This window comes from Maniola jurtina, chromosome Z (genome assembly GCF_905333055.1).
Source record: "Maniola jurtina chromosome Z, ilManJurt1.1, whole genome shotgun sequence".
Lineage (NCBI taxonomy): Eukaryota > Metazoa > Arthropoda > Insecta > Lepidoptera > Nymphalidae > Maniola > Maniola jurtina.
The window spans coordinates 2,845,934-2,863,338 of NC_060058.1; the positions used below are offsets into that span (position 1 = coordinate 2,845,934).

The following is a 17,405-nucleotide window of genomic DNA, read 5'->3' on the forward strand; positions in this document are numbered from 1 at the left end:
GACCACGCGAATGAAGTCGGGTTTATAAGCTTGTAAAAATAAAAGCGCAATCCGCATTTGTGTGTGAGCACTTATAACTTGTTAAATTGAAATGTTTTTTTGGAAAAACCACCTGATTCATAGATCCGTGTGCAAAACAGCCACAAATTTTAAACTGGAAACAAAAATGTTTTTAGAAGAAATAGCATGGAATTATGTCAGGTACCTACTTAGGTTTAACTTCATGAAGAACAAACAGAAATAGATTTTTTAGAATTCAAATAAACTTTTTGAATCATCAAAAGAATGTCCTACCACTACTGGTTTGGAATGCCATTCCTATTAGGAAGAATCAGCAAGAAACTCGGCGATTGCTCTTTTCAAATGTTCAATTTACAATATCATTATGCCATATTGCATAAGTAGATAGTGTTGACATTTCTTTTGAACCTTTTGGAAAACAACCTTCGTCATTGACTTTGGCAGTTCTTCCAAAACTTATCTACTTATCTTGATTGTTTTTCCAAGTATCAAACAAACTTTCACTTTTTTTAAATCCCGTGGGAACTGCTTGATTTTCGGGGGTAAAAAGTACGAAGCCAATGTGCTTCCTTGGTCTACAAGCTATATCTCTGCGACTTTCGTCAAAATCAGTTGAAGAGATGGGCAGTGAAAAGTTAGCAGGCAGACATATTAATAGACAGGCAAGCTTTATATTGATATGTATATAGCTACTAAAGAATTTATCTAGTTGTTTTCTTTAAACTCAGTGTTTAAAGCAACTTCAAAAGTTACAGTTCGTTATACAACGAATTATCTCTTGGAGAGTTTCGCAGAAATCAAATCAAAGTAAGAGATAAAATATAACGAATAAAAAAGCAAGCTCAGATTCTACTTATTGAAGTTAGATAGATTTATAATATTAAGAACTGACGAGAAAAACAGCCACTGAATACAGAAGTAGTATAGAAGTGATAGCATAGAAATAATATAACAAGTGTAAATTAAAAATTTATAACACCCCCGACGATCCAAAGTATTTGAGTTTTCCAAAACATCATTTTCAAATAAATAATTATGTATTTATTAGGCAACGTCCATCTTGACAGCTTGACATTTGTCTATTGACATAATATGATGAACCTAACGGTTATCTAACCTTCTTTTCTACAAGAAAACTAGAAAAGAGCTGATAACTCTTAAACGGCTGAACCATTTTTTTTGGATTATAGCTAAGAACACTCTCGATCAAGCCACCTTTCAAACAAAAAAAACAAAATTAAAATCGGTTCATTCGTTTAGGCGCTACGATGCCACAGATAGATACACAGATACACAGACACACAGATACACACGTCAAACTTATAACACCCCTCTTTTTGGGTCGGGGGTTAAAAAGAATCGGTAGCGTCAGCTTGTCGCCTTTATTTATAAAAATACAAAAAAAAAAAACATCTGCGCAGTTCACACGCGGTAGAAGTGAAATCTTCAGAATATTAAACTTCGAAAGAATGAGACTAATGTAGTAGAATAGATAAATATCGTTAATATCCGTTCAAGCTTAAGTTTTATTGTAATAATACTGAGCCGATGCCCGCGACTTCACCCGCGTGAATTTAGGTTTTTCGAAATCCCGTGGGAAAAAGTAGCCTATGCGCTAATCCAGGAAATAATCTATCTCCATTCCAAATTTCAGCCAAATCCGTTCAGTAGTTTTTGCGTGAAGGAGTAACAAACAAACATACACACACACACACACACACACACACACACACACACACACACACACACACACACACACACACACACACACACATACACACAAACTTTCACCTTTATAATATTAGTGTGATTTTCAATTAAAAAAAGTAAAAGTTACGGTTTAAAAAATAATTTTCACTTTTTTTGCTCATAAATTTCTCCTTATGGTGGCTGTAAGCGGACTAAAACTGCCTTTCATGCTCTTGTGCATAAAAGTGTATGGAAATTTCTATAGTGCTTGAGCCAAGCATCAACTGTGAGTATCTTTACTACGGCCTTCTGGTACTTTATTTATGTAAGCTGCAGGTGGTGTCTTGTCAAAATGCCTCCGACCATGAACTTGCGCAGTATGTTTATCGATCTACAACGCCTCTATCTTATACCTGTGCAGTGGGTGATTTGCGTTTTGTGAGTGGATGACACGAGAGACAAAGCTAAAGTATACAATTATGGGAAACTCATTCTCTTGCAGGCGTAATCCTATAGATGTATGTATGTGTTGGTCTTTTCGTTAACTCTAGTTTCAAATAACAACGATACTAAAGAGGTTTTCATTTCATAAAATCAGCATGCTTACAAAAAGCAGACGTATTTTCAAAGCGTTACAGTTTGATTTACGTTGTTCTAGGGGCTAGATCCTATACATGCTATGTCGCATCTTCATTAACTGTACCGTATTAGAAGAAGCTTAGATTTCCAAGGTCAAGGTTACCATAAGATTGCAACATTGTCGGTACACTAAGCAATCGTGTAGGTCCTTTGATTTGATTAAACAGGTGGAAGTAATAAAATATCAATAGTATGACTAAGACGAAACAACCGCCAGAGAAAGGAGATTTTTCATTTATTTATTATTTGTATTAGAAAATGCAGAATAAAGATAAAAAGAAAGAAAAATTGTACAGGGAAGCACTTATCTATATAAGAGATCAGTGATAATGATAATTATATAGCTAAGAAAAAGTTTGCAAAGTCCAGGGTATTAAATTTTAGCATCTATCATATTGTTATGAACGCAAATTCATACTGACAGGTAATTATAAATGCGAAAAGTGTGTCCGTCTGTCTGTTAGCTTTGCATATTTGGAATAAAGATAGCTGCGGCGAAGGACGTAGGCAACTTTTTATCCCGGAAAATCAGAGATTCCACGGGATTTAAAATAACCTAAATCCATGCGAATGATATCGCGGGCATCTTTAGTTATGAATAGAATATAAATGGAAAAAAAATACCACATCGAAGTCGGTCCAGTTATTTGAGCACTACGACAGACAAAATAAGCGGTCAAACTTAAAAAAAAAAACTTAAAAAATCATAAATTACGATTGCATCCCATTCCAGCTGACCAGTATTTTTTTTTTAAAGCAAGGAAAAACAGAAGTATTACGCCACAAAATTCCAGCATTAACAAAACATGAACACAAAATATCTCTTGCCACCGCGCTTGGCACTCATCGCTTTTAATTTCCGATCCAATAAGTCACCTGAAGGACCGCTCGATATCTCAATATCTCGAAATACCGTCTCCCGTAGGCACCATACCGTACTCTTTAGTTAGAGAGTTGGTGGTGGAAAACTCGCTACAGAATAACGTCAGTGGCGTCGATTTTGATGTTTTTCTCTGAATTTTTTGAGCAAATGCATCTTTTTTTTTAAATATTGCTAAAAAAGGACGGAAAATAAAAGACAAGATTTTAATGCATTAAATTTAAAAAATAGGCTCACGACCGACAAAAGTCACGAAGTTTGACAGTTCTAAATTAATTTAGCTTTGTCTGTCCTTTTATTATTGCATTGAAAAGAAAAAGATGCGAATACTCTAAAACTTAGTTGCGCTCAGAATCAGTGCCATTGAGATAGATAAATAAGACTTTTGAAACTTGTGGCCATGGTGAATTGTAAAACGTATCTACTGGTAACCTATTAGTGCCGATTTAAAAAAGAAATGCTTGGAAATCTAAAATTAAAATATGTTATTTGCATGTGCCTGGTATTTAGTTGATTTGAATGGATCATTAAAAAAAAAAAACAGACCAAATGAGACAAATTTTGACCTCAAATATACGTACGAAAAACATAAAAATATAGGGTATTATAAAATACAGTGAGATTTAGAATTCCGGCAATAAGATTTGTATGGAAATCTTGAGAAGGAACATATTCAAGGAAAAAGTGCTAGATGCGCGCAAATGATATAAATCAGTTTTTTTTTTCATTAAAGTAACAACGCAGTGACAGTGGTATGCCATAAGGTGATTTTGGTGCTTTCACAGCTTCATTAATTTTAACTTCTGGCACATGCGCTACTGGTTACATTTTTCTGCCATCAACTCACTGCCTACTTGATGTTATGTGCATATGTGACTCTTATTAAGTGACAATAAGGATTATATTTGAATGGAATTTATATTTGTGAGGTTCACGGATCGTGTCGCGGTATACATAATACCTATTACCTATATAACATATTGGCTTTCAATATAATTATATCTACTTTTGTATTTACTAAACATAATGATAGTCTGTCGATCAAAACTATTTTTTTTTTTATTATATAGACTAGCGCTTGGCTGCAATCAACCTGCTAGCAAGTGATGATGCAGCCTAAGATGGAGCGCGCTTGCCTAGAAGTTGCCTATTCACTCTTGACTTGAAGGTACCCATATTATAGGTGGAAGGGAAAACTGACGCCGGAAGGGCGTTCCATATCCTAGCTGTTCGAATTAAGAAAGAGGAAGCAAATCGTTTCGTACGTGTTCGGGGAATTAATATTATATAAATGTGAAAAAAAAAATTAAACACACGCGGACATAATCTGGTCACATAATAGTGTTTATATTCGGTTCTAATTGTGTGCCGCCCTTCTTAACCCCCGACCCAAAAAGAGGGGTGTTATAAGTTTGACGTGTGTATCTATCTGTGTATCTGTCTGTGGCATCGTAGCTCCTAAATTAATGAACCGATTTTAATTTAGTATTTTTTGTTTGAAAGGTGGCTTGATTGAGAGTGTTCTTAGCTATCCAAGAAAATCGGTTCAGCCGTTTGAAAGTTATCAGCTCTTTTCTAGTTACTGTAACTATAAACATTTAATTTACACTTGTCTCTTATTTCATAGAATTTTGTAAAGAGAAAGGCACTTATTATAGGTGTTTTAGTTTACAGATTTTGTGCAATCTTATAAGCAAAAACATTCCATATAACGTTCAGGAAACTTCAAATTATGTTCGTAGCACCTCCGTAGCGCGCGGTAAATTCCTATTTAATTTTCAACGCCTACACACAAAAGTACTAACTCAACTTATTTATTTATGAACATTTATTGTTACTCCTAAGAGGAAAGTTAAGGTCACTCAAAATATACATAGTAATTATGTTTAAGAGGGCTCTCTCCGTCACTCGTTTTATACAATCGTAGTTCCATTTTCATTTGAATACTAAGCAACCAAAGTTCATGAAATTTTGCAGACATATTCTAGAAACTAATATCTATATCTGTGGTTTTCCAGATTTCTGTTAAAATATTCGGTTTCAAAGTTACGTGGTCTTAAAAATTTTCATACAAATCTTTGAGCCCCTGTAATTTTAAAACAACATATTTTTAGAAAAATCTATAACACCACAGACACAGATATTAGTTTCTAGAATATGTGTGCAAAATTTCATGGATTTTGGTTGCTTGATATTCAAATGAAATTGGAACTACGATTGTATGAAACGAGTGACGGAGAGAGCCCTGTTGAGCTAGGACGTACACTAATCTAAATAACAAGTGTAAATTAAAAAATTTCAACACCCCCGACAAATCATTTTCAAATAAATAATTATGTATATCTAGGCAACGTCCATCTTGACAGCTTGACATTTGTCAATTGACACTTGAATATTATGAACCTAAGGGTTATCTAACCTTCTTTTCTACAAGAAAACTAGAAAATAGCTGATAACTTTTAAACGGCTGAACCAATTTTTTTGGATTATAGCTAAGAACACTCTCGATCAAGCCACCTTTCAAACAAAAAAAAGTAAATTAAAATCGGTTCATTCGTTTAGGCGCTACGATGCCACAGACAGATACACAGATACACACGTCAAACTTATAACACCCCTCTTTTTGGGTCGGGGGTTAAAAAAATCAACCTGCATAGCGGCAACTTTATGACGGCACCGCTATTCTACGAAACTACTGGTAGTTGAGTATTTTGAATTTCAGTAGGTATCTACTGAAAAATACATTGCGTGCGGCATTTGCCTGTTGCAGTAATGTGCGACCAGTATAATAGCCGTATTATGTACGGCAAGAAACGACGACATAAAGTCGTAACACTACAATGGGGCATACTCGACGTATCATTTAAAAGATTGTAGCCAAAGGAGCATGTTAACAGGGCTCTCTCCGTCACTCGTTTCATACAATCGTAGTTCCAATTTCATTTGAATATTAAGCAACCAAAGTCCATGAAATTTTGCAGACATATTCTAGAAACTAATGTCTGTGTCTGTGGTGTTTTAGATTTTTCTAAAAATATGTAGTTTCAAAATTACAGGGGCTCAAAGATTTGTATGAAAATTTTTAAGACCGCGTAACTTTGAAACCGAATATTTTAACAGAAATCTGGAAAACCACAGACATAGATATTAGTTTCTAGAATATGTCTGCAAAATTTCATGGACTTTGGTTGCTTAATATTCAAATGAAATTGAAACTACGATTGTATGAAACGAGTGACGGAGAGAGCCCTCTTAAGGATATGCAGTATGTGTTCATTACAAAGGGACTTGAAAGTGCATGAATGTCAAATACTCAGAAATTAGAATAAGTATAGAAATGCGAGATTGCCGTCGTGGGTCGTACATTGGTATGAGTGCACCCATGCAGTAACCCAGTGTTGTACGTCATTGTAAAAGTGGACTTATTACCCTAACGTTACAGCTTAATTTGCTTTGGATGCTAGAGGTTTATTTTTTTTTGTCAATTATTTTCGCACAATTTTTTATTACTAAATCAAATTACACCCAAATCGGCAACATGTGGTACCCGCATTAAAGACAACAGATGACATTTCTATTGCCTTAATTAGAATTCTGTGGCCAAATAACTCCGCACTGCAAAGTGTAAACGGCTCATATTGTTCTTTGTACTACTAGATACTTTCAGGAGCCATGTTGGACACGTAGACAATCTCACGCTGCCTGTTGCATAGATTCTGTTGTACTATGTTTCATCGCCACGTTCTCATTTCGTTTTAAAAAGTATCATAACACAACGTCGTTAACATAAACTGGGTTAGTTTCAGGCATCACAAATTGTACAAAATATGAAAGAATACCTAACAGGCTCATTTCCCAGCTAAGTATATAAGTAGCTATATATTAACTTGTAAATGCTGTATGTGTTCCTGATAAAGAGAAAAAAGACATTGTTATGTTACTTACTGCCTAAAACCCTATCAATTAGTTTTTTAGGAGTGCCAACTGGGCACAATTCACTTTGCCAACGTCACCAGCGAAGGGACACGAAGAAGATTGATCGCTAAAAGCTTCCAACAATTTAATTTCATCTACGAATATGTACACAAGAAACACTGAACCCCGACTTCAATGGTGTTAGGGTTAATTCACATCTACCCAGAGGCGATATTTATATTATTTACCTCTGACACAGTTCACGACAGTTAGTCATTGGCAGGCGACAAATACTTAGTACATTTGACTAACAAGTGTAAATTAAAAATTTATAACACCCCCGACGATCCAAAGTATTTGAGTTTTCCAAAACATCATTTTCAAATAAATAATTATGTATTTAGGCAACGTCCATCTTGACAGCTTGACATTTGTCAATTGACATAATATTAAGAACCTAACGATTATCTAACCTTCTTTTCAACAAGAAAACTAGAAAAGAGCTGATAACTCTTAAACGGCTGAACCAATTTTTTTGGATTATAGCTAAGAACACTCTCGATCAAGCCACCTTTCAAACAAAAAAAACTAAATTAAAATCGGTTCATTCGTTTAGGCGCTACGATGCCACAGACAGATACACAGATACACAGATACACAGATACACAGATACACAGATACACAGATACACAGATACACAGACACACAGATACACAGATACACACGTCAAACTTATAACACCCCTCTTTTTGGGTCGGGGGTTAAAAAGTTTTAAATCATGATTTTGAGTAGCACTTACGATAGTTTTAATTCTAAAATAGGTCATATCTTTACTATATAAAAATAAGTCGGGTTTTCCTTCCTGACGCTATAACTCCATAACGCACGAACCGATTTCCACGGTTTTGCATTCGTTGGAAAGGTCTCGGGCTCCGTGTGGTTTATAGCAAAGAAAATTCAGGAAAAATTTCAACAGAAAAGCGTGAAAATCTTTTTTCATAGCATGTACTACAAACCAAGTGGCGAAACGGAGTTCGCCGGGTTTGCTAGTGGCTTATATAAATATAGGTAAAATGATACGTATATTTACTACAAGAAATATCTATTGAGAAATATGTCGTAGCAGCTCTACGAACGTTCGTGCAAATTTTTATTACTTTAAATTTTGTATGAACCGATACAGTTGTTTTGTAGAAGTGTTATGCTACAGTGGCAAAGGCTGTCTATCTTTCTGCACGTCCAATAAACGAGACGCCAGCCTGTCGCATTATTAGAACATCATATGAATTTTAACGTGGGTATTAGTTGTATTAAAGAACATATTTTTGAACATAAACTAATCAAGAAAGAAAAAGGACAAAATTCCGAAATTGTGCTAAACATAACCAGTTTTACCTACAGATGGATCATCCCGGCGCCTCCATATATAATATTATTTAATTTTAATTTAAGCTAATGACCAAGCAGAAGAAGCCACTCAAATGGCCAGTGTCATGTGTGGCACAACCTAAAAAAAGCCAGCCAAGTGCGAGTCGGACTCGCGCACCGAGGGTTCCGTACTCAGGTATTTTTTCGACATTTTGCATGATAAATCAAAAACTATTATGTATAAAAATAAACAAAAATCTGTTTTAGAATGTACAGGTAAAGCCCTTTCATATGATACCCCACTTGGTATAGTTAACTTACTTTGAAAATTGAAACACATTTTAATTATTTTTATTATGTAAACAAAAGTTCACGGTTTTCAGATTTATTCCTTTACTTGTGCTATAAGACCTACCTGCCTACAAAATTTCATGAATCTAATTTAACGGTAAGTACCCTATATGTTTCTTGACAGACACGACGGACGGACAGACAGACAGACAACAAAGTAATTCTATAAGGGTTCCGTTTTTCCTTATGAGGTATGGAACCCTAAAAAGGTCTCAGTGCAGCACACTGCTACGAGTATATGCCCTAGCACAAACACAAGAGCATATAACGCTGATTTTCAGCTGTGACTTTTCTGTGGCGCCACGGATTACCACTAAGCGGCTTTATATTGCTGGCTACTTAGTTTACACCCATGTTAAAATTTTTGTAGTCGCTGTTGTTTCAACACGCTGACATCCACTGCTGTACAAATGTCTCAGACTTATATTCAGCAGCCCCCACCCACCCGCTTAAGATCTTCCATCCATCTAATCCATACTAATATTATAAATGCGAAAGGGTGTCTGTCTGTCTGTCTGCTACCTTTTCACGGGCCAACTTTACTACTTTTTTACTTTACTGATTACAAATAACATAATATTAACCAAAATACATGCCTAGTCTTCTTGGGTCTTTAGGAATCCCGTGGGAACTCTTTGATTTTCGATTTGATGATAAAAAGTAGCCTATGTCCGTCCCCGGGATATAAGCTAACTCTGTACCCGTCAGAATCGGTTAAACTGTTGGGCCGGGAAAAGATAGCAGACAGACAGACAGACAGACAGGCAGATAGACAGACAGACAGAAACACTTTCGCATTTATAATATTAGTATGGAAGTATGGATAGTATGGATTCTACAGAAAGCGATTTCAATTCCCTGGTGTCAGTAATTATTACCTAATTTCTGTCGGTTATATTATGCCAAGGCGCGTTGAAGGTTACTCCAATTACTCTGTCTGTTAGCCTCTTCGACAAATTGACATTCAGTAATACTATACGCTAAGTGTCTTCCCACACAATATCAAGCCTGACATACACAACGCTCGAAGGAAAGTGCAAAGATGCGCGCACGCGACGCGTTTAAAAACAGCAGATTTTTGACCACTATTTGATACTGACAGCAGAGTCAGTAATCTTCACAACGACGCCTGCCTATCAGTCTTCTATCCCTTATACTTGGGAGAGTGTGCTCAGGAACTTGACGATCTTGTTCCTCCTTCTTCATACTACCATATAATAGTGTGAAACCGTGAGCGTTGGCATCCCTACGTGTTTAACTTCCAATCTACTCGCACCATACATTTCTGTTCAACCTTTCTGATACGAACCGCTAAGGTTTGAACGCCCCCAGAATCCGTGTTTCTTGCCATGTATAATTTACCTTCAAAGCAAGAGAGAACAGGCATTTTCTAGGCAAGTGCGCTACAATCGAGATTTCATCATTGCTTTTTTTAAGGCAATATTGTCGTAGTCAACGGCTCTGTCATCTTTCTCTCCCCAGTCGCTCCCTTATGACTGAGGGTTGTCACCATCATTGATGACGATCCTCATGACCCTGATGAGAACTTGTGGCGTATAATCTGCTTCCAGCGAGTTCTAGCACTGGGCATACGCAGAGCGTCGTAAAGAGTACCAGATTTTTAATTTGTCATACCACCGTGTTGAAGATATGCCAACACTCTACGTTTCCAAAAACATCCTTGCTGATGAGATGAGCTCAGGATGCGCTAAAGAAAGGTGATGGAAATATGCGTTTTGACCTTTAGCTTCACCTTTCTACCATCGTACTGCCAGGCATCGTCAAAGTCTGCATCCGTACGTAGTCGAAATTCCTCGAATACGTACGAAACGATTTGCTTCCTCTTTCCTAATTCGAACCGCTAGGATATGGAACGCCCTTCCGGCGTCAGTTTTCCCTTCCACCTATAATATGGGTACTTTCAAGTCAAGAGTGAATAGGCAACTTCTAGGCAAGCGCGCTCCATCTTAGGCTGCATCATCACTTGCTAGCAGGTCTGATTGCAGCCAAGCGCTAGTCTATATAATTAAAAAAGAAAAAAAAGCTGTGTTAGGCTTCCTTCGCACGAGAGCTTTTTTAACGTCCGTTAAAAAAGCGTTCAAATAGAACAAATGCATTCCTATTGTATCTGTTCACACGTCGACGCTTTTTTACCGCGCACTTTGTATTTTCAGCACAATGCCGGGTTTTAACGCAACACTTTTTTAACGCTCTTGCGAATTAGGGCTAAGAATTGATACTTTGATTTTGCTTTAAATTGCTTTTACTTGGCCACGGTATTTATGATTTATCTCAGAATTTGAAAAATCGGTATTTAGGATTCATCCAAGAGTTGAAAAAATCTTCGAGTACCTAAAGACTGTAATTTCAAAATATTTCTTATCAAAAGTGAAAAAGTCAGGGTTTCCTTCGCTGAAATCAAGCTGAAATGAATACATCATTACCTCAGTAGTTTATAGATATACCTTTGATTGAATCACTTCTCTGAAGCTCTCAAGTTGTCCAATTAAGTTTCGATCGCTACCACAAATAGAGCCCGACAGGCTCTTTGACAACGTTTAAGCAGAACATCGCGCTGACATCGACTTTGGACGTACGATAAATATTTTTCTTGCAGTTAGTTTTTTATTTATTTTGAGATAAAATAGCGAGATAATGAACAGGCGGGTCACCTGATGTTAAGTGATTACCGCCGCCCATGAACATTTGCAGCACCAGAGGTACCGCGTTGTTGGCCTTTCAAGATTTGTAAGTCAGCCCTTCCAAGAAGCCCATGTTGCAATCTAGTGGGAACACCGCCGATGGAAGTTGATTCCACAGTTTGCATGTGCGTGGAAAAAAGGATCTGGCACAACGGGCGGTTGAACTGCACCAGGCACCCAGGTGGTGAAGGTGAAATTGCTTGCGGTTGCGTGGTAGTTGCATTAATCAAAGCTGTACACTTATTTCGGATGGTGTTAGAGACGAAAAATGCAAAGAACATTAATATAAGTGTTTTGTCTGTGACACTATTGGTGATCAAAGATATTTTCTTTGATTTTTTCGAGTTTTGTATCTGGAGAGAAAAAAGGAACCCTTATAGGATCACTTCGTTGTATATCAACCGTCAAGGGAATCAAAATTGATCTACACTCATAAAATTTGGCAGGTCGCAATGTCTTACAGCACAAGCCAAAAGAAAATCCGAAAACCGTGAATTTGTGGTTACATCTTAAAAAAAAGTACTTTTGCTTCACGATGGTACGGCTCTCTTCGTTTATTTGTACCTGTCATCATATCGGAACACATCATTTTACGGCATCCGGTAGGCTAGTGCCTAGACACCATCGAAGTCTCCTATTTTTAGAATATATTAGATCTACAAACCCTGATTAAAATATTGAAGTATGGAGCGACAAACGTACGTCAAAAATTCGATTAGTGTGCCCTGCCCGTTACATTGACTTTGTACGTCGCGTCGTTGGGTTTACTGGCATTCAATTCCTTTTAGAGGAACAAGGTTACGCGTTTAAGGCTCAATTGCTACTAAAACAACGCGGTTAGACAGCGGGGACGTTCTGTTATACGATTATTTCAAATGCTTTTAAACCAGATTTAATGAATCCAATAGTTTATTCGAACTAGTTAAATAAACTGCTCGTAACATAATTTTGAAATGTTTTTTGTTTCCATCAAAAACTAAACGGGATCAGGAAGCTGGAACAAATCTCTGTTTAGAGATAAGCATTTCCAATGTAAGTCGTTAAGGACGTGCTTAGAGCGACTTTTACCGGATTGATAAAATACGCCAAGTATAGTGCGTTTCATCGAATAGTACCTATGGCGTTATGTTGGCTCCCCTGTCTGTTGGGTGGTCATTGGCACCATATTGGCAGGAAAAGACGCAGATTTTGTTTATTTTCATTTGATTTTCATTTCATTCATTCAGGAAAATCAAATGAAAATAAACAAAATCTGCGTCTTATTATGGAAATATGGTGCCAATGACTTGGACAGACAGTGGAGCCAACATAGCGTCATAGGTACTATTCGATGAAACGCACTATAGCAGCTAGTGCACGGTTATATACTTATTGTAGGAGAGAATCGGCTGAATTGTAATTGCCACATACATAATACCCTCCGAGAGGAGAAAAATGTGATAACTTACTTGGTACAACGCAGCCAGATGATTGGAGGTCGCGATGAGGAAGGGCTGGTTGACACCGGGATGGTCCATGTCATGTGCGATGGCCGCAAGTAGCGATGCCATAATTTCCAACGGCTCCATGAAGTTTAGGATCTAAAACAAAAGAAATTTTTCAAAAACCACAATCCGAGAAATAGTTATGTATATCACTACCCATATTATATATGTGAAAATGTGTTTGTTTGTTGGTTTATTGATGGATTTGTTGATTTATCCCTCAATCACACTGGAACGGAGCAACGGATCGACGTGATTTTTTGCATGGGTATATTTTAAAGCAAGTGAATAACATAGGCCCGGTAAATAAAAGAACTCCCACGGGATTTTTTAAGTCCACGCGGACGAAGTCATGGGCATCGGCATCGGATCAAAGTTTTCTCCAGACATAAACAACCTTTAGGTATAACATGATGTGTAGCGCAACTTACAAAATAAACGTTTTTTTCTTAATTTCTTTCTGACCGTCTGTCCGCCTGTGTGTCAGTGCCAAATTCATTATCATAATTGTTTATTTTCTGGTTCTAGGGCATTTTATTTGGTTCGCGTGGATTTGTCTTACGATTCCGTCGGAATTTTTCAAGTCCTGGCTTGAGCAAAATCTCAAATATCTTAGACCCAAGCCATATTTATTAACCCCCGACCCAAAAAGAGGGGTGTTATAAGTTTGACGTGTGTATCTGTGTATCTGTGTGTCTGTGTATCTGTGTATCTGTGTATCTGTGTATCTGTGTATCTGTCTGTGGCATCGTAGCGCCTAAACGAATGAACCGATTTTAATTTACTTTTTTTTGTTTGAAAGGTGGCTTGATCGAGAGTGTTCTTAGCTATAATCTAAAAAAATTGGTTCAGCCGTTTAAAAGTTATCAGCTCTTTTCTAGTTTTCTTGTAGAAAAGAAGGTTAGATAACCCTTAGGTTCATAATATTCAAGTGTCAATTGACAAATGTCAAGCTGTCAAGATGGACGTTGCCTAGATATACATAATTATATATTTGTATTTTTAGTGTAATTAGTATTTTTGGAAAACTCAGATACTTTGGATCGTAGGCGCGGAATAGTCCAAGAAAATCTGTTCAGCCGTTTGAAAGTTATCAGCTCTTTTCCTTCTCTTTTCTAGTTACCTACTCTAACCTTCACTTGTCGGGGGTGTTGAAATTTTTTAATTTACACTTGTTTAGTTATATGCCAGTAAGTTAGCCCTTTTATAAATAGATTCATAGATAGATAGGCATTTATAGCTCTCGTTATTTCGAGAGATGCTTCAACTTATAAGGATATTGCGCAGATAGACCGTAGCGTACATTGAATAATTTGAATAATATGCTAAGAGCGTCGTTTGATTAAAGCGGTATCTACGAGTTGTGTATGCACTATGCAGTATGCGAAGAGTATGCGCTATGAAGACTAATGCATATTTAGTCGTAACGTAGTATAGGCGCTTGTTTTTCAAATAAATTATGATAAAAACTATAAGGATTTCTGTTTTACGTAGAATCCTAAAAAATCATGTGCTATTTTTAACCCCCGACCCAAAAAGAGGAATTTTTTTTTCAAAGTTTGTTTAGCGATAATAGACTTCCATAACTGTAATATTTTTAACATAACAGCTCTTATACTTAGATTATTTTTATAATGGATGTTACACATTGGCGTACTGACTAATGCATTGGACGAAAAATACTTTGTCAAGTTACATTAGTTTAGAAAAGTGTTAATTTATCTGTTTCAGTGGCTTTCCAAAAATGTGATATCTACTTTTCAACAAATTATTATGATAAGCTAATTAAAAAGATAAAATTCAACCGGCTCAAGTACCTAAGACGTACCTACAAAGGCTGTTGAAAGATATTAAATTCTTTTGTTGGATTCCAATATGAGATAATTAAAAAATATTGTCTCTAATATATACATTCCTAGAGGATGCTAGCGACTTCGTCCGCGTGGATGTAGGTTTCTGAAGATACCGTGGGAACTGTTTGGTTTTCCGGGGGAAAAAGTTGTCTGTGTTCGTCCCCGGGATATTATAAGCTAAATCTGTACCAAATTTCGTCAGAATCGGTTAAACTGTTAGGCCGTGTAAAGGTAGCAGACAGACAGACACACTTTCGCATTTATAATATTAGTATGGATAGTGTTACATTCATATTATATGGCGTATAAAATTCGTGCTCGGTAATGAGTAAAAATCTAAATCCACACCAAAAGTCGCGGTTAGTTTTTATAAAACCCAAACGAAAAAGTCGCAGATAATCTGGTTTATGCATAAGTATTATATAGTGGATTTATTGAGAAAATATACAGGCATATTCTATCTCCATTTCTTCCTTTTTAATAGTAGCCGGTCGAGCGGACTTCAGTGCAGGTCCTTTGGGATAATGCGGATAGCGATATGAGTAACTTCTTTATTTCACTGCAGGCAAGCAGTCTGAAGGCGCAAACACATTATGCCAGAAATAATTTGCCTCTCGTGTTGTGTCGTGAGTCAAAAGTATTTTTTTTTTAATTTATAGACTAGCGCTTGGCTATCAGACCCGCTGGCAAGTGATGATACAGCCTGACATGGAGTGAGTTCACTCTTGACTTAAAGGTATTCATATTAAGATTGGAGGGGAAAACTGATGCTGAATTCTGTTGTGGCATGTCATTACGCCCACATTTTAGAATTACATAACGAGGTTCCAGAGTCTAAACGGAGTTTCAAGTGGAATTTCGTTAGCAAAATATGTATTTATTGTAACCTAATGGGTAGAGATTTCTTACAGAGATAAATGCTTCCCTGTCCACCTTTAATCTTTTTTTTTCTATAACAAATTTTTGGTACAAATAGACAAAAAAGAATCGCAGTTTGACTTCCGTATGATAGCAGACATGATCTTAGCATTAGTGATTGGGAATTTAATCGCTGCGATGGAATGCTCTACTCTACACACATACGTCGATATTATTTATTATTTCAATACAGCCATAATTTAACGCAGAAATCAGTCCAAACGCGATGCAGCATCGATGCAGTCGCGAGAACATAAGACTCTGATAGCATCGTGTCTTATATACCTTAACAAATAAACAGAAGACATTATGCTCATCTTCTCCCGCACAAAAAATTGGGTGTAAACCACCTGGGTTCAACGCTGAGACGTTTCAGTCGCACACGACACCGGAATCCTGAGACGCCTCTTACCTGACGCGGACGGCACCACTAGGTTTTTAGTGGGTATGCTATATGAATGCGGCATCGAATGCATTGCTTGAGAGTCCCACATTCCAGCGTTCATTTTTACCAGCGGATAAAAAAAAGGGGGCGTATATGTATCTACCCTTATAACCGCTACACCCCAATGGACATAGAAAGCTTGTACAATTGTCAGCTTACTTCACAGCTACATTTTTACCTGCTGGCCAAGTAAAATTAACGCGACAACGCTTTTCATGGGTTTTACAACACGTTGTCGATGCTGAAATAGCGAGAAAGCGCTTGAGAAAGGATTGTCGCGCCGATAGTGCTTGGATTACAGATAGTGGTTTCTTTGTTACGAATACGAGGTAGGTTATTGTTCCATTGTTCAAAAACATTCATTCGAAATGAACATTAGCGTACCTACGGAGGAGACGCTACGGCGACTTCTCAAGAATCTATACAAATGAAGTTGAATCTGTGAATATGCAATAAATGCATTGTATAAAAAGCATCTTAGTATGTATTAAACCGGTCAAGTGCAAGTCAGACTCGCACACGAAAGATTCCGTACTATCGTACAAGAAATGAAACTTTTCATGGCCGCCATTTCGTTTTGTTTTAATTTTTGTTATAGCGGCAATAGAAATACACATTCTGTTAAAAATTCAACTCTCTACCTATTACGTTTCCTATTACGGCCCGCTGACAGACAAACAGCGGAGGCTTAGTCATAGGGTCCCGTTGGCAACCTTCGGTTACGGAACCCTTAAAAGGAGAAAGTGACTGACATATCAACGTACGAGTACAGTTGGATCTGCTGCGCCTGATTCTAGAAACTTACGATTTTGCATGTGGGTTCTCTCTCTATAACGTTGACCCTTGATTGTCAGAAATTTTAACCGACCGAAGCCAGGGCATATCAGTTAGTTCTATTTTATACTTCAAGAATCCAATATATATAAAAAAACACTTTGATCCATTTATAAGGCCGAAGTCGAAAGCCAACATCAAGCTTCGTAGACAATCATCTACTAGACTGTATAAATACTCGTAGCACACTGCTACGTAAATGATGCTTCTACGCGTAAAGCATATCTAGTAACTGGAAACTTATAAAGAAACTAGTAGTGCAAGTAGGTACTTTGGAATGAAACTGATTAATTTTAGCCTCAAAAA

The 17,405-nt window shown here is 36.9% G+C and overlaps 1 protein-coding gene across 2 annotated transcripts in view; it reads right to left on the bottom strand.

The window, feature by feature from the left end:
• The window catches only part of LOC123880347 (cGMP-inhibited 3',5'-cyclic phosphodiesterase B-like), a 122,165-nt gene that overhangs the window by 39,686 nt on the left and 65,074 nt on the right, over nt 1-17,405 (bottom strand). For both annotated transcript variants that reach the window (XM_045928442.1, XM_045928443.1), the window contains exon 5: nt 13,014-13,145. In XM_045928442.1, the coding sequence (XP_045784398.1) occupies nt 13,014-13,145 (132 nt within the window). The remainder of the gene's footprint in view (nt 1-13,013; nt 13,146-17,405) is intronic.